The 24,046-nt window shown below is 49.9% G+C and overlaps 1 protein-coding gene across 2 annotated transcripts in view; it reads left to right on the top strand.

Annotated features, from left to right (window-relative positions):
- GRID1 (glutamate ionotropic receptor delta type subunit 1) overlaps positions 1 to 24,046 on the top strand; it is a 791,790-nt gene that overhangs the window by 141,905 nt on the left and 625,839 nt on the right. For both annotated transcript variants that reach the window (XM_033208974.1, XM_033208975.1), the window contains exon 3: positions 14,310 to 14,594. In XM_033208974.1, coding sequence (XP_033064865.1) covers positions 14,310 to 14,594 — 285 coding nt within the window. The remainder of the gene's footprint in view (positions 1 to 14,309; positions 14,595 to 24,046) is intronic.

The raw sequence follows: 24,046 nt of genomic DNA, 5'->3' as shown, positions 1-24,046 counted from the left end.
AATGTCCCAGGGCCAACTGGGCTCTTTCTCAGAAAATATTAGGAGCAGGGCCAGCCTGAATGGCCAGGGAGGCGCTGGCCATGGCTTGTGTCGTGATGGCTTTGCCTCCTCCTGGAGATGCAGGATTGGTCAAGCTGAGAAAGCTGGATTTGGGGGCCAGCCAGCACATGTACCCACTTTTCCATCTTGAGAGACCCTTGGCCCCAGGGTGATCCCCTCAGATGTTGGTGCTGGGTGCATGGTGCACCCCTAACACCTGGCTGACTCATTCTCTAAAACAGGCCTCATGTCAACAACTTCACAGGCTGTGTGCTGTCATGCTGGCTGTTAGGATGGTAATGAGGTGTTGGAAAACAAAGCCCATGCAAAACTTAGGGTGAATGAGAAGAGCTCCTGCACCATGTGGGACCCAGGCTGGGTGTGGCCCCCCTCACCCCTCACCTGCAGAATTGCACCTGGGCATTCTGCTCAGAGGTGGTACCGATGAGAAGAGGATGGTCTTGGACATGCCCAGGCGTCTGACCATCAGCCTAGACCTCACTCTCCTAGCTTGGTTTTGAGTTTGAACCTAGCCAGGCTGCTTTCTTCTCGCTCTTCTTGCAGTGGGTGGTAAGTTACCTGCACTTACTGGTGCTGGGTGAAGTGCTTCCTCAGTACTAACTTGACTCTCATTATCGCTCTATGAGGTCAGGACTATCATAACCCCATTTTCAGGGTAGGGCACGGAGCAGGTGTGACTTGCTCACAGCAGTAAGGTGCAGAGCAGGGATTCGAGTCCAGGTAGTTTGGTGCCAGAACCTGTCCTCTTACCGCTGGGCCAGTCCATCTCTCTGAGAGGTCTGGACAGCCTCCTTTCTCTTGTGTTATTGGACGTCCTCTGCACTAATGTGGTTTTCAGTTTCAAAGGGGCCAAGAAGGAGTGTGTTTGGCACTTGATTGGTAAATGAATGAATGAATGAACACTTCCTGAGGAGGAGGAATTAGCATTTTAGAACTTACTCAAGATCTATTTTGTGCCAGTGGCTATATTTTTACATCTATGTGTGGTGCAGGTGCCATGACCTGTTCTTCGCTGCCCTCCCCCAATTTTACAAAATTAGGCATGAGGCATGACCAACCCAGGCTCTGGGCTGCTGTGTGGTAGAGGTGGGCTGGGGCTTGGGCTTCGTGATTGCCAAGTCCGTTCTCTTTGCACAGCCCAGGCTGCCTCCCGGGGGGAGCATCTGTGGACTGGCTGGACAGAGTTAGTTTGTAAGAGATGCCTTCAGCTTCTGTGGTGTCACTTTGCCTCTTCCTCATTCTGTTCACAGTCCCCTGGAATTAGCATTTTGACCAGTAAATGTGGACAATGGTCCACTTGCACTTGGCCACATAAGAATCACAACAAGAAGGATATAAAGAACAGAAAGGACCTGGGAACGGGGAACCTGCTCCATTTACCCCCACCACTTCCCCAGCCTCACTCCAGCTCTCTCCCTCCTGCCCTCACTCAGGGACGGGGGAGCTGCACATGACGAGGGCTGTAGGGGAGTAGCATGCAGAGCAGGGAGAAGGGGAGCAGGGGGGCTGCCCCTCACGGGTCATCTCCCTGGGCTTGGCTGCAAGGCATGCTGGGGGCTTGCTGGCAGCCAAGGTCGGTAAACAACTAGGCTGAGCAGAGTGAGGCAGGGGCTGCATCTGTGGGGGGATGGCCCTTGAAGAGGGACCTACAACCCAAATACCTGGTTTAAGGGCCATTGGGCAGTTGGCAGCATTGAACTTATGCTGGAGGGTGGGCACAGTCCCCTGGTAATGGAGTCAGGAAAGGTAGACAATGGATTAGGGGTTCTGGGTCAAGAGACCAGCAGCTGGGGGTGCAGGGGTGGCACCTTCCCCTTGAGGGAGTGGGCTAGACCTGCACATTGGCAGGCTTCAGGCCAGTGCTTCTGTCTTGATCCCTACCAGGCGACAGGCCAGGGAGCAGCACAGAGGCTGCATGCACTCCCACCTGACCTGCCCAGGCAGTTGTAGAGGGAGTGAGGTGGGTGTGGGCGTCGCTGTGACTCTTACCCTAGAGACAGACCCATAGGGTGATGACTGGCTGCCATTGCCTATGGTTTGCCTGGTGAGCGCAGCTGTCTTGAGCTGTCCTGGCGATAGTGGGTGGACCACGGCCAGGCCAGGATGATGCACATCCCACATTGTCCTGTTGCTGCCTGCTGCTCCAAGGCATCCAGAGCTGGGGGTCCCACTCCGTGCAGGGTGCTAGGGAGAGACAAGTCCTGAGGGAGCTCAGTGCAGGTGGTAACAGGGACCCAGGAGCAGTCAATGACACTGAGCTGTAATCATATATAAAGCAGAAAGTGACATCAGAGGAAGGGCCTGTGTTGTCCTGATTGTGGGTAAACAAGAAGGTCCCTGGAGAGGAGGAGGCACTTGTCTGGGTTGATGATAAGGATTCACCATGTAGATAGGAGCCAAGAGGGAACGGTGAGCTTATGACAGGGGAAAAGCAGGTGCAGAGATGAGGACACAGCATAGCCTCCAGACCCTGTGCTGTATCTTGGAGCCTGGAAGTTGCCCTGGGAAGTCTGCTGGCCATGCTGCAGGATTAGTACAAGGCCTTGGAGCTGGGGCTTGGGGCTGGTGAGGCAGGCAGAGTGGGCCACTCCAACCTTTCCTAGAAGGGCTGCTGGCCAAGGTGTGAGTTTTGTTCCTGCTGCACGAATCCCTGGGAGGGGAAAGACTAGACAGCTGAGGGCCTAGCAGGGGGCATCCTGGTCAGCTTCCAAATCCGGGATGGAGACAAGAGCCTTGGCACAGACAGGAGCTCTGGAGCAGTCAGCCCTACCAGGGAGGCAGGACATTGGCTGCGGTGGGGAGAGTGATTTCCACCTACATACCTGCATATACCTTCGCTGGTATGTACATGAAAACACACACACACACACACACGCACGCACACACACACAGAAGTGAGACTCAGAAAGTCAGAAGTAGTGATAAGGAAGATGAGACAGCCAGAGAAAGCTAAAAACAAAAGTCGGACATAGGTTGAGATGAAGAGGGAGAGCCAGAAACTTCACAGAGCCTAAGTTCTCTATCTGGGAGGGATGCTGGGGCCTGTTGTCTGGATGTTCTTGTCTTTCAGGAGACGAATGCAGGTGGGGTAGGGGAGAATTGGACATGGGATCGGGCCTGGTGGCCCAGGGCTGCGGGGAGGGCTGAGGCAGGCTCTGTGGTGTGGCCTGTCTGTAGGAGTCTAACCGCAGGCTCCAGTTCCTCAGACCTGGTCTTCAGGGGCTTCTCAGTTGTCTGTTGCCAGGAGAGCAGCTGGCCCAAAGGCCGACAGGAGGAGAGACCACCGTGCAGCTTCTTCCCTGAGCCTGTTTTAGAGTGCAGTGGACATTCTCTGTTCCCATGGCCCAGTGACTTCTGGAGAGGTATTGCTTATGAGGTGTTGCTTACAGGAGCACCAAACCCGCAGGCATGTGGAATTTCTGGGAAGCCGGCTGCGTCTTTCCTAGGGCCAGGCCATGATTGGTGTCTGGCTAAGAGTTTTCTGCTCAACAGTGCTGAGACTACCTCTCCCCGCCCAGACTGAATGAAGGAGTTGGCCCCAATCTCCTCCACCCTCTACTTGGCTGAGTCTCTAAAAACAGGATCCCATATGAGAGGGCTGTGACTAACAACAGAAGTTGATCCTTTTTTGAATACTTACTATATACCAAATGTTATTCTAAACTTTTTACATGAATTGGTCCGTTTAATCCTCATGTCAGCCCTAGGAGGTGGGGACTGTTATTATCCATTTACAGGTGAGAGACCGAGGCTCCGGGAGGTTAAGTGGCTTGCCTGAGGGCACACAGCTACCACAGTGGCCTGTCTCCTGGGCTGGTCCCCTAACTTTAAGATCAGAGACAGCTCAGGGTTTGAACCCAGGCTCCCCTGTGATTTTAGGCAATGCTCTAACCTAGGATCTCTGCTCCTGTTCCTCCTGTCTAGAATGGGGTAGTAGTACCCACTTCCCAGGGAGGCCATGAGGTTTGGCGATTAGGTGAGGGGGCCCTGGCACGGCTCTCTTCCTCCTCTCCCACTGTCTGCAGCAGAAGGCATGTCCTTGCCCCACCCTGAGCCCTGCCATAACCTTATCCTCTTTTTCAGCCTTTTTCTAAACAGAGCTGGAAACACCTCCTTGGTTAGCCTAGGGATCCTTTTCTGGCCCCAGCCTTCCCTGGATGTGTCCACATCTGTCCCTTTCTTTCCCCCTCAGTCCATGTCCTGGGCATAGCTGAGCTCCTTGGAGAGCTCCATGTGCTGCCCAAGTCTCCGTCCTCCCCAAGCCAGCTGTGCTTCATAGTCTTGGGACCCGAGTTGTCCTGCCCAGGGCCCCATGGAACCAGGGATTCTCAGATCTGGCTGCTTGTCTCTCCCTTCCTTTGCCAGCTCCAGGACAGCATCGTTGCTTTCTCCCAAGCTTCTTGTTTTCCTTTGCTGACCCCGAAACACTCTCTCCTTCTTGGGCAGAATTAGATGAAGTGAATTGCCCAGGACTCCTGACTCATTCATGCAGGGACTGGATTCTGAACCAAGTCTAGGAGGCCCTGCATTCCAAGATCTTTTCTCATTGCGCTGCTGAAGGCAAACTCTAGCCTTGGACAAGACAGAATTTTCCATTGCCTCATTCCTAACATGAGTCCCATCCCATTGGTTCTCTAACTTAATCGTTTACCTTGAAACACTAATATTTCAAATGATTTCTCTAGTATGGATGTATCTGTGCTTTCACTCAGCTCATTCAATCATTCCGTATCTTCTGAATATCTCTGCATCAGGCCCTGACCCTGAAGATACATAAAGCCATGGGCCTCAGCCTCTCTTCTTGTGACCTTAGGGATTAAGCATGAGATAATATGATATGTATACAATAGAAGTGTGCTAGGATAAAGTATTCCTGGACCTGCAGGAAAAGGAATGGTGGACTTCGTCTAGCAAGGGGAAAGTCAAATAATGGCAAAGAGCAAGAGGCATTTGAGGTAGGTTTTGGGGAATGAGTGGAAGTTTGAAAGGCAAAGTAGGGGAGGAAGAGCATTTCAGGAAAAGGGAATCAGCATATGCAAAGATAGAGATTAGAATGGGCATGTCTACACGTAGAGAGCATGGGACATGTGAAGGTTTGCAAGTAGACTGGTGCCATTGTGATGTGTGGAGCTGGGGAGCAGTGGAGGATCTCACAAACTGGACTTTGATCACTTGCAGTGGGGAGCATGGCTGGTATTTCAAGGACATGCTTGTCGCTGAACTTTGGTCTGTAGAGTGGAGAAAGAAGGACTGGGAGGCAGGGAGACCAGTTCGCTGATAAGGGAGGGATACAGACATTCAAAGGCAGAGTGAGGAGGTAACGTCTTGTGGGCTGGCCAGGGGCTGAGGGGATGCCCAGGAGGAGCTGTCTGGGTTTGGGAGTGCTACAGGAGGCCCTAGTGCTCAACTCCTTTCGAGGTTCTCCAAGACACTCCTCCGTGCAGGCATGCCCAGGACTCATTACTGTCCTGATTTAACTTTGACAGTGTAGGCTTCCGTGTGAATCCTGGCTGGGGAGCCTAACGTTTCATTGGCGGAGCAGTAAAAGTCATTAATGAGGAGCTGGAGAGCTATAAATAAGTGAACATGATCCCACCCAGTGTTCCCTGTGTTTCCAATCTGCAGGAGTAGGGAATTGGTTTTGATTCATTAATTGTTAGAGGAATGAGGCCTCAGAGATCCCATGGTGCTGCCAGCTCTTCCCCACCCTCCTGATCTGCTTTGTGCATCCTGATTGCATGAGCTGCCCACCTGCCCTGGATGACAGTCCATCATTCCTCAGGACCATTTGGCTGTGCTCCCCTGGGCCTCCCTGGGCCTCCCTGGGCTAGGCTGAGCTTGAGGCCAGGGAGGCTGGGACTCCCAGCCTGGTGGTGCTCCTGGTGAGATATTTGCACAGCTGCTGCTGCCTGAGCCAGGCCTCAGGCTCATCCCTCTTTCCTCCTCACTGTCTCCTTGGTTCTTTGGAAGCTCTCAGTGAACCCCTCCTTAGAGGGAGTGTCACCTTTAAGGAACTGGCTCCCCTTCTCTAAATTGTGGGATTCGGCTTTGCCTTTTGGTGAACATGAGCACTGTGAGACCTTGGCAAGTTTGAAAACTTTGTGTCTTACCCACGAAATCTGGACTCCAGTTGTGTTTATTTTCCAGAGTTGTTAGGATTATGTTCTTCCCTGCCCTGCCCTGCCCTGCTCTGCCCTCACCTCCCCCTCCCCTTCCCCACTTCCCCTCCCCTCCCCTCCCTTCCCTTCCCTTCCCTTTCACTTTTTTGATACGGAGTCTTGCTTTGTAGCCCAGGATGGAGTGCAGTGGCACTATCTTGGCTTACTACAACTTCCACCTCCCAGGTGCAAGCAGTTCCATACCCCGGGCTTCCGAGTAGCTGGGATTACAGACATGTGCCACCATGCCCAACAATTTTTTTGGTAATTTTTTTTAAGTAAAGACAGGGTTTCACCATGTTGCTCACGTTGGTCTCAAACTCCTGAGCGCAGGCAGTTCGCCCACCTTGGCCTCCCAAAGTGCTAGGATTATAGGTGTGAGCCAGAGATTACGTAGTTTCTTGCTCTGCTGTGCTGTGCTAGGTGCTGGGGGTCGGGCCGGGGGGGGAGGTGGATAAGAAGTGAAGGTGCTTCTGCTTATGGGCAGAATGAAACCACAGAAAATAGTCCAACATTTGCCATTCCAACTGGGCAGTTGGAATGGCAAATGTTGGTTAGTGCCATGAAGGCAAACCATGGTGAGGGAAGATTGGGGACCATGTGGAAGGTTCTCTAGAGGGAATGATGGTTACCCACCCAGCACACAGGAGAAGGAGAATTAGCCAGACAAACATAGCAGGAGTACTTTAGGCAGTGGGGGGGAGTGTGGGAAGAGTCCTGGCAGTGAGCAAGAGCTTGGGACGCTTGAGTTACCGCACAAAGGCCTGCTACTTGGAACGCAGTGCATAGGGTGTGGAGTATGCTGGGCCTGTGGGTCCCATTAGGGTGTGCATTTTGTTTTAAGGCCAGTAGGAAGCTCATGTGATTTTAAGCAGGGACAGCACTGTCTGGTTGGTGCTTTATAAAGGCCAGTCCACTAGTGTGTAGAATGGACAGTGTGTCCATCTGGGACAGGTAGGGAGGTTGGAGGTGTGAGGGTCCACTGGGGAGGTGACAGTGTTCTGGACCAAGGCGATGGCAGTGGAGTGGAGGAAAGTTGACAGACTCAAGATATATTTGGGAGATAAGGCATACAGGCCCGGTGGTGGCTTGGGTGCAGAGGGCCAGTGAGAGAGAAGGGTTAGAAACTAGTGGGTGGATGGGGCACCACTTTACTGAGGTTGGGAGACTGGGAAGAACAGACCCACACCCTAGGCATCTCAGTGTTGATGCATCAAGTTTGAGCTGCCAAGGGACTCATTAATTGGAGATCTCAGGCAGATGGGTGGGTGGGGGTCAGGACCCCAAGGGGAGCCTTGTGGGCTTGAGCAATAATGGTGGAGCCCTCAACAGGACTGGACTTAGGGTGGGTCAAACATGCAAGAAAGGTTGATGATTCCATAGAGAGAGGGTATAGATGATGGATCTGGGTGTAGGAAAAGGCCAGAGGAGGGAGCCGCCAGAGCTCAGGAGCAGGGACCAGCCTTAGGAGAAACTTCTCTCTTCAGCTTTCAGCACAGACAGGGAGGTGTGGAGCTCTGGAGGCAGGAAGTCACGCGAGATTGCTTGTGATGATGTCTTCTGATTCATGAAAAGGCTGTAAGTCATTCGTTGAACTTGGGGAATAAGCCTGGGTGGTTCAAGAACAGGGAGAGAGGTGGTAGAGAGATGTCAGCGTGGGAGCCCTGCTGAGATGGGTGACTGCCACGTGGCCAAGGTCACCAAGTTGCCAGGGTGTGGCGCTCTCTGTGGCCCTCCTCTGCTTGCCGGCAGTGTGGAGAAGAGCGTGGGCAGGTTGATCCACCCTGAGTTGACTCCTAGTTAGGATTTCAGCAGCCAAGCTACATAAGGAAAGAGAGGGAGTCTGTAGTGGTGTGACTAGAGAGGAGGAAAGCAGGCTCCAAGGAAGGAGGTGGGGTTGCTGCAGGTCTCTGGGAAGTCGGAGAGTGGGCAGAGAATCACTGAAACACACAGTCTGTGGGACAGGATGGACGACGCCTGTCAACTGTGTGTCCTGTGCTCTGGAGGGAGGCACCTTCTGCAGGAGGGGCAGGAGCGCCAGCTCACTCCGGGGCCCGAGCTCTAGCATGGGCCTCTTACGGCACCACCACCCATTCCCCCCCAATTTTATGGTTTTGGTTACCTTTTAAATGTCTTAATAAAAGATGAAACGTATTTACTCTCCATAGATCAATTATTTACTATGAGTTATGACAATACTAAATTTGGTCAATTATTCATCAGCTCTAAAGTATTTATAAATGCTACCTTAATTTGAAGCATTAGCCATTGGAATTCAAATATTAATGTAGCTGTTTCCCATTTAAAGGAAGAAAGGAAGAGTACAGATAGTGAGGGTGGCTGGGGGCAGGTGGGTGCTCGTGGAGGTTAAGATTATTGGAGGAACGAGGTGGCTCATGGAGCAGTCTGGGGGTCGGCAGAGGTGCTGAACTCCCTTGGGGAGAGACCATTCCTTCTGGGCAGGCAGGGCTGAGCCCGGGTTTGCTCAGAACCTGGCTGTCTTTTCTGCTGCCCACGGAGAGGAGCTGAACCTTGCCAGGTTCCTCTGAGGTTAGGGCATCAGGTCATTTCTCCCCAGGTGGAGGCTCTCTCTTGCCTCATCCATTTGGGAACATCCTGCTGCTCTTTAAGGTGGCACCCAGAGGCCGGCTAACACAGGGGTTGCCAGTTGAGGGGGTTGGGACCTCAGAGTAGCAGGGGCTGCATGGGCAGATCTTCTTCCAGGGTGAGCAAGCCTGGGAGCGATTCCTTAACGGCACCTGACAGAGGGAAAGGCTGAGCTGGCAGTGGCCAGTATCATGACCAGGGGGTGGCACCAGGAACTGTGGGTCTCTTCTAACACATGCCTTCTGAGGTATTGCTTCTCACAGCCTTGTTCTGAGAATGTTCCAGAAATCCCCCTGGAGATGGAGAATAGTGGGCATGGATTAGTGATGGTGCCCAGAGTGACCTCAATTTCTGGGGCACCTCTCTCACCTCCAACACCCACCTGCAGGCACCCAGTGACTTGATGAGTCAAGGATCTGCTTTCAGGGGAGACAGGCCTTGTTCCTGCCTGCCTGCTCCTTCCCTGGGGCCAGCACTGAGCTGGGAGCTGCCCTGGAGATTTCTGTCCAGGGACAGTTGGGTAGAGTCAGCCTGGAATCCTGGGTTCTGTCCCTACTCGCCACTTTCTCTTTGCAGCATTGGATATAGAGGTGCCTGGTGGTCTGGGGTTCTCTTTGCTGTTTGCTCTCTGGCTGTGTGGTCCTGGCCAAGCAACTAGCACTCTCTGTGCTGTAATTTTTTTTTTTTTTTTTAACCAGGAAATCAGAAAGCTCACCTGGGGTGAGAGTTACTGAGAGTTTGTCCTGTGAAGTGGCCAGTACCTCACCTGACATATCCCACCCCTGAGAGTCTGCTGTCTGGAAAATTTTTGCCTGTATGAGTGGGATGCGAACATCTTCTCCAGGGAAGGAGGTGGGAATGTGACTATGGATTGTGGAGTTGAATTGGGAATGCTGGCTGCCCCCCACCCTCGCCCATGAGCTCTGAGTAGCCCTTTCTTTTGTGGAGACCTTCCACTTTCCCAGGACACAGGGTGCAGGGGAGGAGGCTGGAAGCTGCTCTTTATAGTTTGTCTTACTTTCTCAGCTGACGGATGGGTCATTCTCAGGGGGCCCTTATCAGTCCATCAAGCTTGTGTTGTAATCAAGAGAGACATCAGCTTTGTGACCCTATGATATGGAGGCAAAGAATTATAACAAAAGCTATTATCCTCTAGAGAGCTGTGCAAACATCTTTGAGCATCATCCTAGGTAGTGGTGACTTCTAATTTGCTACTGTGTGCGAGGCAGCATGAATGACTGTCCACATATAAAGACCTTTCATGGCACACGTGGAGCAGCCCTGTGAGGGAGCCGTCATCTTTATTTGACCCTCACCAAGAAGAAAGAAAGAAAGAAAAAGAAAGAAAGAAAGACAGAAAGAAATAAAGAGAAAGCCAACCAGTAACCCGGAGAGGACAAGCCCTCACCCACGGTCCCAGTGTGTGACCAGGGCAGACCCTGGACTCCGGCAGGTGGCCAGTCCTGGTCCTGGGGTTCAGCATCTGTCACAATAACCAGGGCATGCATTGTGTAACATCCCATCACACACAACCTTGATTAAGCTAATAGCTGATTTGGCTTTGATCTGATGTATTTTGATCTTATTATTTTTATGTTAGAAGCCTCCAAATAACCATCATTTCAACAGTGCCCCAATTAGCAGGCCATTCACAGTGGATTGGAAATTGACTCACATCAGGCCTCTCCATTAGCGCCTGGGAGAGGCTTCCAGCCTTAATTACCCACCCTGTTTATGAGGCCTGGCGCTTAGGACGCTGCAGGTGGCTCCATGAGGGGTGGGCAGGCAGTGCCCACCTCCATGGGGAGGGCAAGATGGCTCTCGCTTGGGACTACTAATACTTTAGATCCTGGGCATGACTTTGATGGAGAGATGGGATGTCCAAGGAAGGGGCAGGAGGGTGACATCTGTTCAGCATCTTGTGCACTGTGAGGCATTGGCACTTGCTGTCCGTGTCCTAAGCCAGTGCTCTCATAGCTCTGCTGGGTAGAGATTCTTATTCCTATTTAATAGAAAATGGAGGCTTAGAAAGGGACATACCCGTGGCTGTGTGGCTACTGACTGGAGGAGCCAAAACTGGAACTTGGGTGAACGCGAGATCCGAATGCTCTTCCCACCACCCTTGGTGAGGTGGTAGCTGGTGAGGGTTCTGCCTGGCTCTATGTCGTTGTCACTCTGCACCCACCTTGTGCTGCTCTCCCTGAGGGACACCCTGAAAGTTTCTAAATCCTTTCCTTCATTTGAGGCCCTGGTGCTGACCGCAAATGAATTTACCCTCCTCTGTGTCCCTGGGAGCTTCCTCTCTCTTTCCTCCAGTTGAGTTGCAGAGTCTGTCTCCTCGGTGGATCCTAACCTCCTCAAAGATGGGACCTGTGGTCCTCCTGCTTTTCCCCCTAATAGTGCTTAGGGCAGGGGCTGGCTTGTGGGGGTGCAGGCAGGGATACCAAATGTATGTATGAGACAAGGAGGGCAGGAGCCAGTGACATGCGTGCCCTGATGGGGAAACTGAGGCTCAGAGGCATTCTGCAACTTCAAAACCTGACATATATGGAGTGAGGACAGATGATGACCTGGGAGGGAGCCGGGCAGGTGGGGCAACAAGAGCCAAAAGTGACTGAGGGCTGCAAGGAGGACTCTCCATGGGAGTCCTGGGATGGGAGAACTCCACAATTGAGCATTGGAGTTCCTGGACAATTTACGTCCCAGGGATATACAGTTTATTTTGTACAATCGCTGTTTAAGATTAAAAATGTATAGCATTGGCATTAAAGAGAGCATGCACAAGAAAAAATATCCATGCATTGTCGTAGCGCCTTAGCCTGTAGTGTTTTCTGTTGCCGTTTTCATGGGTGTGCTTTCTGCCTAGCTGTAATCATAGTTAGCATATAATTTTGTGCCCTGGTATTTTCATGTGGCCACCTCTCAGAAGCATTTTCCCCATGTCTGTGGCAGTGTTCATTGTGTGGCCTCACATCTCATTGTCTGGAAAATGGATGCAATGATACCTACTCTACACAAATGTCCTGAGAATACTGTGAATTCACATGTACAAAGGACACCAGGAGAATTTGGCACAGAGGCAATTCTCACACAATAGTCCTTCCTCCTATGTAGTTTTCATACTTGTCCATTATCAGAGGATTATTTTTCTATTTAAAAGGAATTATCCGTTTATGTCACAAAATTTTGGCAAAATATAGAAAAGAAAGACCACTTTCAGGTTTCTTCTAAATTGCAGTGACTTTTAACATTTTGCAATATTTCCTTCTGGTTTTTCTTTCATGCATGTTGACATTTTATTTAATTGATAAAATAAAATACAGACAATTTTTTATCACTTTCACCTACTTTTTTATGACAGGCACTTTCCCATGTTATTGTAGTATCTTCTTGAGTAGTTTAAAGGCTGTGTATACTTTCAGCAAATGGGGCACTTTCATAACCACTCACCTATTTGCATCTTTTAGATCGTTAGCAATATTCCAAGAGTACGGATAGTGTCCTCTGAATGGTTTTGGATTGAATGCTGTTCCTATGGTTTGGACAGGTACCCAGAGAGGAATTATTGACGGGGCCCATGGAAATTCTTGCATGGTATCCTTGCACGAGTCTTTATTGCCTTTGTGAACTGGGCTTAGCACGTGTCTGGGAAAGGATGGTGAACACAGCAGGCATGACACTTGTCATCCTGGAACCTGGGGTCAAGCTGGAGAACCAGCCAGTAACACAGGCAACATGTGGCCCATGACAGGGAAGTGCAGTGAAGGGGGATCATGCCAAAAGGATCATGAGCCAGTCTGGTGATGCTGAGTCTGAGTTTTGAAGCAAGAGTGAGCATCAAAATTGAAGAGGTGAGTTTGAGGGTCTGGGGTGGGCAGTTGGTTGGGATGTGGTGGAAAAGGGTATGATGAGGAGCGTGAGGCTGCAGGCATGGGAGCTTGCAAGACCACTGTTTCAGGAGTGGACTTTTACTTTATCCCTAAGGCTAAAGTAAAATGGGGGCACAGCAGGGCTTTAAAGAGGACATGCAATAGATTTCTGTTTAGGAGAGAACTCAGCAGACTGGAGCTGGGGTAGGAGGGGGCCAGGGCATCTGGGGGGCTGTGAGATTCACAAGACATCATTATCTCTTGTTTAGCTACACCTGCCGGTGGCCTTGAAGAGGAGAGAACCATGGGATTTGGGTTCTCGTTCTGCTGGTGCTCATGCCAGTGCAAGGCGAGCGCCCTTACCCGGAGGGCAGCCAGACTTTGCTGCTGCGGAGTGTGGGGGGACCCTCCCTTTTCCCACATGTTCCCCTGCCTCCCAGTGCCTTGCTCCCTGGGGTCAGTTTCCCCTGTTCTTCTCTCCTTCTCCCAGCCTTATCTGAGGCATTACATAAACCCAAGAGCTCTTGACCGAAAGAACTGCATTGTCAAAAGTCGTTCAAAGTCTGCCGTGTGCAGCAGATGGCCTGCTGCCATTCACAGGCTGTGTTTTGAAACTGCATCTGCTTCTGCACCTCCTTGCCATCGCATAAACCATTAGTAAGAAATGTTTGCTTCAAAACTGGTGCAGTGGGTTGTGGCGTTGGGAGTTGCATCTTTCTATTAATTGGTTGATATCCCAAAAAAGTGTAGGCACATGGCTACAAGGGGCGCCTCTTGCAGTTATAGGAGAGCTTGGAAAGATGAGCCCCTGAGTGTGTCAGCCCTAGAAGTGGCTGCTGGAGCATCCGTTGGGTTCGTCCTCTGCACCGGTGGTAACTGCCTGAGCAGTGGGAGCGTCTTTCTTTGTTATTGTCAAGTGGCTTTTGAATAATCCTTCTGGAACAACTGCTTCATCTGGGGTTTGGCCCAGTATTTTTATGATATGGATCAAGTGGACTTGGCCAGAAGACCTAGGGTTTCTTTTCTTTTTTAATTTTTTCCTACATCTTGGGTCCTCTCGGGTAAGTGCCTCCCTGACTTTCGGAAGCCATTTAGTCCATTCAGTCCCAATCAGTTCAGTTCAGTCAACAGTTGTAGAGCACACAGTGTATTCTCAACCCACAGCTAGGCATGAGGATACACAGATCAACACAATGACGTTTTGGCTCTTAATGGGCTTATAGTCCTAGGCAAGAAACTGAGGATGGCTGAGTTTGGCTGAGTGAGGATGGCTAATCTCACAGCTCAGTTGGGGAGTCAGGCAGATTTGCGATGAATCTGTTCTCTACCATCCTTCCCTGACTAGCCTAGGGCAAATGGTTTTACCCCTTTTGACTTCTATTTTCTCATGTTAAATGGGTACAAGAATGTCTAGTTGGCATTTTCACCAAGGATGTCAGTGAGGCTGTGCTCATGAAAACCGCTGGCCTGGCCCAGGATGGTTCTTGGTCCTAGAGGGAGGCAGCCTCTCTTGGGAGTCCCGGGCATGAGCTGCCAGGCATGGGGCCTGCAGGCTGAAGCTGGTGCAGCATCACCCCGATGCTGACCCCTTCCTCTCTCTCTCCTCTCTTTCTAGCCTGTGACCTCATGACCCAGGGGATTTTGGCCTTGGTCACGTCCACTGGCTGTGCATCTGCCAACGCCCTGCAGTCCCTCACGGATGCCATGCACATCCCACACCTTTTTGTCCAGCGCAACCCTGGGGGGTCGCCACGCACCGCCTGCCACCTGAACCCCAGCCCTGATGGTGAGGCCTACACACTGGCTTCGAGACCACCCGTCCGCCTCAACGACGTCATGCTCAGGCTGGTGACGGAGCTGCGCTGGCAGAAGTTTGTCATGTTCTACGACAGCGAGTATGGTGAGTTGTCAGGCAGGAGAGCCAGGGCTGCTCAGGGGCAGGGATGGCCAGATGCTGGGAGACCAGAGAGTGGGTGGGGCCCTGGACTGGTGGTGGGTGGTCTGTGCTGAGTGAGTCTCCAGGTGATAGGGTCAAACCTCAAGCTTCATGAGTCAGGAAGAGCTGTAAAAACAGCTCCCTAGATAGGCACTAAAGTTGCCTAGCAACAACACCTTATCATGACGGCTGAAGTTTGAATCGTCTTAGAGGTTTCAATAAAATATTAACAAACTGCTGGCAGGGATCCAAAGGGCTGTGTGCTGGCACAGGTGGAGGCCGGCCAGCATGGTTCCTCCTGGAGGCTTCCTCTCCAAAGAGTGCCCTTCACACTGGACGATTGCCAGGCCTTCCTGGCTCCTTGCCTCCATCCATCCCAGTCGGCCTTCAGTTTCAGGGTTCCAGGCTGGGGCAAAGGTCAGGGGGAGGAATGCCCTGAGTGTCATGGAGCCAGGCTGGGGTTGGTGGGTTGGGGACACGGGGTAGGAGTGGGCATGGCTTCTTTGAAGGCCTCTCATATGAAAAGAAATCATCATTTTCTTGTTAGGAAACCACAAAAATGGGTTTTGGAGAAATGGCTTCAGGTTTTCTTATGACTGCTGTGTAAAAACAGACTAGTCATAATCCTGAGATAGAATGGTTTCCATGTTTAGTGTTTAAACAATTTTTTTTGAAAATTATGAGATAACTTAGATTTACATGCAATTACAAGGAGCAACCCAGAGAGATCCAGTGTGCCCTTCACCCAGGTTCCCCCACGGTAACATCCTGCATAGCTGTAGTACAATATTGCAACCAGGATTTGATACAGCCCATAGGCCTTGTTCATATTTCAGTAGTGCATGTGATCTTGCAGGTATGGATTTATTGCTATGCGTTTTAAAAATCACATGTGTAGATTCCTGTGACCACCAGTCAGGATACAGAGTATTTCCTTCACAAGGATCCTATGCTACCTCTGTATAGCCACAGACACCCCCATAACATGTTAGAGGGTGTGGGAGACTGATGAGGGTTGGCAGCCCCACGGCCGGTGCCAGGATGGAATGGGTGGACCTTCGAAAGTCCCATTTTGTCTCTGGGTGATATAATTTCTTTGCCAAGAATGTAACTAAGAAAAGAAATCAGCATATGTTTGCATTTGCCTAAATACCCTTCTTCTCTAAGACTGGAAAGTTGTCCCCAGCTCTTGAGCAAATATACTGTTTGGAGTCTTCCAGGAAGAATTGAAAGAGCAAACAGTCACTGTGCTGAAATAAAAATGAGGTGGATGGGGACAAGGGTGGGACCCGAACTGGACTCAGTCCAAGACCTGGCCTCTCCCTCCCACCCTCCCACTCCTGCTCAGTCCCTGGCCCTTGGGGAGGAGTTGGAGGCTTTGTAAGAGCCCTAAGTTGCCTGCAGGGATCTTTCAGGGGCCAGGCCTTCCCCTGAGAGCCCTTGGGGCTGGTGGCTGAACCCCAAGTCCAGCCTGCTCTGAGGCTGGGCCCTGTGGAGAGGCATGGACACTGCCAGGGATGGGGGTGCTGTGATCCAGTGTGCCCAGGCCCTTCCCACTCCACTTTCTCTGGGCATCATTGCTCTGTTTTCAATCTGGCCTGCAGACACAGTTTTCCCCTAGAGCCTGGAAGGCGACCTTGATGGGAACCTCAGCTGCTGGGAAGGCAGGTTATCAGCTCTCTAGCCTGCCCACCCGTCTGTGCTCCTGTGACTCCTGCAGACTGAACAAGACCTGGTGGCACTTGCCCAAGTCCTGTTTTCTTATTACACTCCTTACCCTCACTCTGCTCAAGATGCAGGTCCTCAAATAAAAATATTCCTGAGCCCCACCTGTCCTACAGAGCTGGCAGCTTGGTTACATGCTCTCGCAGACATGCTCGTCCTGCCCTCAGCCTGCTCTCGGCTTGTCCTGACTCTCATGAGGGCTGGTCCTCCATGAGTGCTGGACTGCCTGGTGAGGCAGTGAAGTCTGGGAGAGTGGCTGTGTACTTCCCACCACAATGGCCCTGCTGTCTGCACGCTGCCTGGCACAGAGTAGCCCCTTGACACATTCATAGATGGGGACATGGAGTTGTCAAGCCATTTCAAACAAGACAAAGGAGGAATGGGGAGAAAGACAAGGGTACTGGATAGTCTGACCTCTGAATATGAGGTGGCAGCGAAGGGATATAGACTAGGAAACGTGGGTTTTATTCTGCAGACACATTTCCCCACCCCTCTTCTCTCCTCCACCCAGAATCTACAATGGGACCAAAAGCTGTGTTCCTCTTTTCTGACATGGACACCTTTGCTACCTATGGTGGGGTTGAAGTTAGTTTTCAACCAGACTGCTCCTTATCAGTAATTCCATGAAGTTGCCAAGTGACCAGTAACTTTCTTTTTTTTTTTTTTTTTTTGAGACGGAGTCTTGCTCTGCCGCCCAGGCTGGAGTGCAGTGGCCGGCTCTCAGCTCACTGCAAGCTCCGCCTCCCGGGTTCACGCCATTCTCCTGTCTCAGCCTCCCGAGTAGCTGGGACTACAGGCGCCCGCCATCTCGCCTGGCTAGTTTTTTGTATTTTTTAGTAGAGACAGGGTTTCACCGTATTAGCCAGGATGGTCTCGATCTCCTGACCTCGTGATCCGCCCGTCTCGGCCTCCCAAAGTGCTGGGATTACAGGCTTGAGCCACCGCGCCCGGCCGTGACCAGTAACTTTCATCTGGAGGACCACTCACTGTAGGTGGTTGATTGAGGCTGCTTGGGAGCTGTGCTGGGAAGGATTCTGAGTCTGTGTGTGGGCTCAGCAGCAGAAAACACCATGGTCGGTCTGTGAGGCTTCCATGGTGCAAGAGAGGGATTGGCAGAGACCTGTCATGTTTGCTGGTTCAGGCCTGGAGGGTGGAGGTGAGTGGAGAACCCCAGAGCTGGGGTTCTCAGTCAGAAGACAGCGTCAGAGCTGTGTGCCCATGGCGCTGTCCAGGGTGCTAGCCCTTCTGGCTCTCCGCTTGCTGGAGGCCAGAGAACTCTTTTATTGGATTCTGTGCAGGACCTCCTGCCTTTGCCTGCCCTGGTCATCGGCCTCCTGATGTGACAAGCAGTGAGACTTGGTTTCTGCCTCCACACATTTTCTGTAAAATTTTAACTCAGTGCACAGTGCTCGTCCTGGCTTTCCCCTTATGCCCAGCCCAGCTGCTGCCCATTTCCAACGTGCCTGAGCCAAGGCAGCACAGCCTATCTGCTGTTTGATGCAGCACATTCAGCCCTCGGAGTGCGAGTGTGGCTGCTCCCTTGGCATGGCTGGCTGTGGCCTGTCCCAGTGTCACTTCTGGGTGGATACATATTGCCAATACAGCCAAGACAAACGGTGCCTCCGGAACGCCTCAGCACTAGCTGCAGATGAGCCCAGTTAAAAAGCAAATTAAGTGTAAAGACTGTTCTATTCTTTCCAAAGTCAAACAGAAGTGGTTTGGGGATATAGCAACTTTTTTTCAATGCTGATCTGCAAGTATCTTTATGTATTTTACTTCACTCTAGCCACCCAACATCCCTCTGAGGTTGGATTATCGCTACATTTTACAGATGAGGGAAATGAGGCTCAGAAAGGTTCTTTTTGACTTTAGTACCCATGCGTTTAGCCAAGGCATCATCCTGTTTCTGTAATTTGGACCCTCTAGGCTCTAGCTTCCTGCTGCTGTCCCCAGCCAGTCAGAGTTGATGCCAAGAAAAAGGGAGGTAGTTTGGAAGGGACATGACATGCTTTAGGCTGGTGCACTCACTTCAGTGAGCATCACACATAGGCTTCCTCCTTTGTGGGGCAAGGCCTGATTCTTCCTCATTTGCTCATCAGCCTCCCTTTAAACCCAGGAATGTCCTGCCCCAGGTAGAGCCTGAGGACTGGGCATTTCAGTCAGGAGTTAGAGATCAGAGCAGGAAAAGCCATGGGCTCCAAGACAGAATTTGGCAGAAGGGTGAGAGAGGAGATGGTATGTATATGGTTTACAAGATGTACCATTTGGTAAAATTCCACTGAAAATACTTGTATGCTTGTTGTGACAGTGAAAGGAAAAATAAAAGAGAAGATGACATTTGAGAGAAAATTTGCAACATTAAAATACCAAAAGTTTGGATCGAAAAGAATGGAGAACTTTCTGAGTTGCCACTTCAAATGCTGGGATATTCATGTGTGTATGCATTGGCAGGGGCCGGGGTGGGGATGTGCTAGTAGCTGTATCCACAATTTCCCTCTAGTGAATAAATTTGGATGAAGGTTGTAATTATGATGAGCTCTTCGATATCATTGACTCATTCATTCAACAAATATTCACGGAATCCCTACCACATGCCAGGTATTTTGCTAGGCACTCATTTTCAATGAAGACATAGATGGGTGGAGTAACTTGGCTAATATTGCATGGGCTGGCATTGGAAGTCAGGGCCCAGGGCCCAGGGGCATCTCCAGGGCATGGCAGTCCCTTCCTGGCCTCTGGGCTCGCTCGCAGACCTGGGATGTGTTGGAAGCTGTGATTCCACAGAAGCAAAACATCAGGGCTCTGTATGAGTAACTACTGTCTATTTGTACTAGTTTAAAAATTATTTTTTAATTGAAAGCTACACATGGTTACAATGTATATGTTCAATTAAAAGACTAATAACCTGAAGACTCATGAACACACAATCAGTTTAAAAAATATCAAGGAGCCCTTGTGTGCTTTACCTTGACCATGTCTCCCCTACAGAGGGACTTAAACACTCTCCTGATTGTGTGCTAACAAGTCCCTCGCTTTCCTTGATATATTTTTTTTCTTTTTATGTGTCTGAAGTTTTGCCAAGTTGTATCTAAGCATGGAAATTTTAAATTTATGCCTCATATTTTTAAAACACTGTACATGTATTTCACTGTTTTAGAGGATTCCAAGCCAATGTCTTTTTTTTTTTTTTTTTTTTGAGACGGAGTCTCACTCTGTCACCCAGGCTGGAGTGCAGTGGCCGGATCTCAGCTCACTGCAAGCTCCGCCTCCCAGGTTTGTGCCATTCTCCTGCCTCAGCCTCCTGAGTAGCTGGGACTACAGGCGCCCGCCACCTCGCCCGGCTAGGTGTTTGTATTTTTTTTTAGTAGAGACGGGGTTTCACCTTGTTAGCCAGGATGATCTCGATCTCCTGACCTCGTGATCCGCCCGTCTCGGCCTCCCAAAGTGCTGGGATTACAGGCTTGAGCCACCGTGCCCGGCTGTCTTTTTTTTTTTTTTTAACTTTTTTTTTAGGCTTAGTGGTACAAGTGCAAGTTTGTTACATAGGTAAACTCGTGTCGTGGGAGTTTGTTGTATAGATTATTTCATCACCAAGGTAGTAAGCCTAGTACCCATTAGTTGTTTTTCTTGATCCTCTCCCTCCTCCCACCCTCCAATCTCCACGCTCCCTCCACTCTCCACCCTCCCTCCACTCTCCACCCTCCCATAGGCCCCAGTGTGTGTTGTTCCCCTCTGTGTGTCCATGGGTTCTCATAATTTAGTTCCTACTTAGAAGCGAGAACATGCCCTATGTGGTTTTCTGGTCCTTAGTTGGCTTGGGATAGTGGTCTGCAGCTCCATTCCTTGATAGTTTATCATACAAGTATGGGGCCCATGGTTGGTTTGTGACTCATATATGTGGAATAACACTTCTGCATGCTTCTAGGATTTTTTTTTTATTTTCACTCATCATTAGGTTTTTGAGATTCATCCGTTTGATGCAGGTCGGTGTATTAATCATTTTTATTGCTGCACTGTATGCCCTGATTCATTTATCCACTTTGTTGTCCATGGGCATTTGTGTTGTTTCCAGGATTTTGTTATTACCAACAATACTGGTAGGAACATTCTCATATTTGTCTTTTGGTTTTTGTGTGCAAGAGCTTTTCAGGGTCTATTCTGAGGAGCAGAATTGCTGGACTGTTGGGTCAGTGCGTATTTCACTTTATTAGGTTAGACCAAATTGTTTTCCAAAGCATTCCTAGCGATTCACACTACCACCTGCAATATGTGAGAGTTCCCCAAGTCCTCTAACCTCACCAACACTTGTCTTCTTGTTACTTTTAGGTTTCTAGTGCAAAATGTAATCTTATTTTGATTTTAATTTACATTTTCTTGATGATAGATGAGGTTGGGTATCTTTTCATATCTTTATGGGCTATTTTTATTTTCTCTTCTGTGAAACACCTGTTTACAGTTGATTTTTTTGCCCATTTTTAAAATCGAGCCTTTTCTTTTTAAGCGTGGCAATATCTTCTTTAAGTTAATTGTTTGTCTTAGTGAACAGAAATTCTTTATTGTATTGTTGTCAAATGTAGTCATCTTTTTTCCTTTTTTCTTTTTTTATGGCCAGCTCTCTTGCTTGTCTTGTTTAAGAAGTCCTCTCCTACCCGCATGTCAGAAAGAAATTTTCCTGCTGAAACTTCCCTCTCTATATGGAGAGCAGATATTGCCCACCTGGCTAGGTGTCCACAGCTAGGGTCTGGCCAGGCTGCGCCTGTCTCCCCTGCTCCTCCGTGAGCCTAGCAAGCCTACCTCTCTCAGCAGCTGTGGGTTGATATTCCTTCCACTCTGACACTGCTCCACTTTGCCGTGCCTTTGGGCCTGTCTTTTTCTTGGTGGTAACCGAAGAAAGCTCATGCAAATTCAGTGTAGCCTATGGCAAGGTGGTTAGGAAGAGCTTCCTGGAGGAGGTGACATTTAAGCAGGTGCTTAAATAGGAGTAGTTTTTATTTTTTGTTAGGCAATTAAAGGGCACTGGGGGCTGGAGGTGACATTTAAGCATGTGTTTAAATAGGAGTAGTTTTTATTTTTTGTTAGGCAAGCAAAGGGCACTGGGGTTGTAGGAAGAGTATTCCAAGCAGAGGGAAGAACTTGCTTCCCTCTTTCCTGAGGAAAGGCCTAGGAGCAATGGAGAGGAGGAAAGATCATATGGCTGGAATATGGGAATTGGCTAGGGATGAGACTGGAGAGACAGTCGGAGGAGACTTTAGATGCTCAGGATCCCCAGAAATCCCTGGGAGCCATACATTGCTACCTTGGGTGGCACTGTTGGGTCCTGTTCTTTATACCCTGTCCAAAGATCTGAAGGCAGACAAAGGCAAAGCCTTCATCTCTAGAAGGCTCTGGTCCTTTCACTGCCTTCTGTCTGAAGTCATTGTCTGCAGACAAAAGGGCAGAAACTGACACATTCTCAGGAATGATGATCTGTCTCAGGGCAAACCACAGCCCCAGAGTCTAAGCCAGATGTAGGGCCTGCATTTCCCAGATGACCCAGGCGTCATGCCAGCGGGTAACAGCTCCAGTCCCTCTAGCCCTTGCTTTGTCCTGGGTGCCCTGAAAGAGTGTGGAGCTGCCCTTGCTCATGTCATCCCAATAGCAACCCCACATGGTGGGTTCTGTATTCAGAGAAGTAAAGGGGTTTGCTCTAGGTCATATGACTGGTGAGTGGGGGGCTGGCCAGCTCTGGTTCCCAGAGGGTCCACAGCTCTGTTCACAGCCTCTTGGCATATCTGTGAGGAGCAAACACTGTGGTAGAGTGTTTGCTTGATGTACTAAGATTTATTGTGGCATATTTGATGACATCAGAAATTAGCAACAATCTAAATGTCCATCTTCAGCAAATTGGTTAAATATATTATGATATGTACATTTAATGGAAAACTCTAGTTTATTATGTACTGAGTGGAAGTAGTTCCAAAACATGGTGCTGTTAGCTGACAATAGAGAAATGAGAATGGTGACGTAGGTGTTGCTTTGTGTACAAGTGAGCTTCTGTGTGTGTGTATCTGAGTGGACACACAGTCACTCCAAGGAAATGCTGTTTAAGGGAAGGAAACACAGTGGCTTGAACTGGGATGGGAGATGAATTTTTCACTGCATAACTTCTTGTACTTTTTGAGTGTTGCATCAAGTGTAAAAAATAAATGAGTAAATAAAAAAATAAGCATGGATCAGCACCCCTCTCTGCCTCCTGCTTCCTATGCAAGGTGACTTCTCTGAGCTTCAGCTTCCTCATCTATAGGGTAATTTCTGAGCTGTAAGGGCAAAACACCCAGTAGAGTACCTGGCACATGGTAAGTGGTCTATATGATCACAGCAAACCATGCGTGGGGACCAGGAGTGGCAGGAGCCAGAATTCTTCCCTCATGGCAGTGCGTAAGGGCACTAGGCAACTTTGGTAGAATCTTGGTGCAAGAGATTTGGCTGTTTGCTCCTCCAGTCAGGCTCAGGATAACCCTTGCATTTAATAGTTAGGGGCGTGGCATCCAGAGCGGTCTTCTTGTTGAATCCCAGCTCTGCTGCCTTAGCTGTGTGACACTGGGCAAGTCACTCAACCTCTCTGTGCAACAGTTTTCTCCTTTGTAACATTGCGATACAGTACTCATTTCTGCCTGATGGGGTTAATGTGTGGATTAAATGAGTCAATAGATGTCAGGGGCTTAGCTCAGTACCTGGCAGGTGGTAACTGCTCAGTAACACTTACTACTCTGGAGCTGTGCCCAGCGGTGGTCCCATTGCTGTCCATTCTTCCTTGGCTGCCCAAGGCAGACCTGGTGAATCCCAGTCCTGGCTTGTTCAGCATCCCAGAATGCAGCTGTATTTTGGTTATGTTCTTGGTGCTTGGGAAAACAGAGAGAGCTTGGGGGTCAGCTCTCTCACCTGCAGGGTATACACCTTGCCCTGTGGAGGAGCTGAGCTGCCAAGGCTTCCCCAAGGTCTCCTTGCACAGTCACAGGTGGCTCTGAAGAGCCATCGTGCCTTCTAAGCTGGACAGCTTAACTGGTTTTCATAGCAAATATCTGTTGGGATCTCACCCCCAGAGTCTTCCTGAAATAAAATTCCCTGAAAGAAAGGGAATTATTAGGGCAAATGTTACTTTATAATCAGTGCTCCTTGCTGACATCTCCTTTGCGGCCCCTGGCAAAGCAGTCCAGATGACTGAACTGCCATGCCCGCTCTCATTAATAACACACATTGGATCATTATGGCATTAGTTTAAATTGAAGTAATACATACTTTTTTCAGACGAAATGAGCAAGTGGGTTTAATTGCTAGGAAACCTACGGAAGAAGTTTGACAATAACTTTACCTGGACGAGTGTTTTGGGTTTTGTTCTTCGATCTAATTACAAAGTAACTGTACTTTAGGGTGTGTTAATTGTAGTGTGCACTAGAAGATTACAGTTTATTAACTCTGAAGTTCCCTCACCCCTCTGTCAGATTCCAGAGTGCGTCTGGAGAAGTGAGGAGATGCCTGATACAGGCGTGGATAGAGGACTGGAAAGTGAGGCTATGCCGACTCCCACACATGCCCCAATGTGCCACTGGGTCCTGCCGGAGTTGAGGGAGCAAGAACTTGGCCAGATCTTCCCCTGTTTCCTCTTCTCACCACACACTGTTGTGCCCTTGCAGGACCAGTGCAGGCTCCTG

The sequence above is a fragment of the Trachypithecus francoisi genome, unplaced genomic scaffold (assembly GCF_009764315.1).
Source record: "Trachypithecus francoisi isolate TF-2019V2 unplaced genomic scaffold, Tfra_2.0 Lachesis_group9, whole genome shotgun sequence".
In the NCBI taxonomy this organism is placed as follows: Eukaryota; Metazoa; Chordata; class Mammalia; order Primates; family Cercopithecidae; genus Trachypithecus; species Trachypithecus francoisi.
Note: the sequence above shows the minus strand (reverse complement) of the source record. Positions and strands in the feature narration are given on the sequence as shown.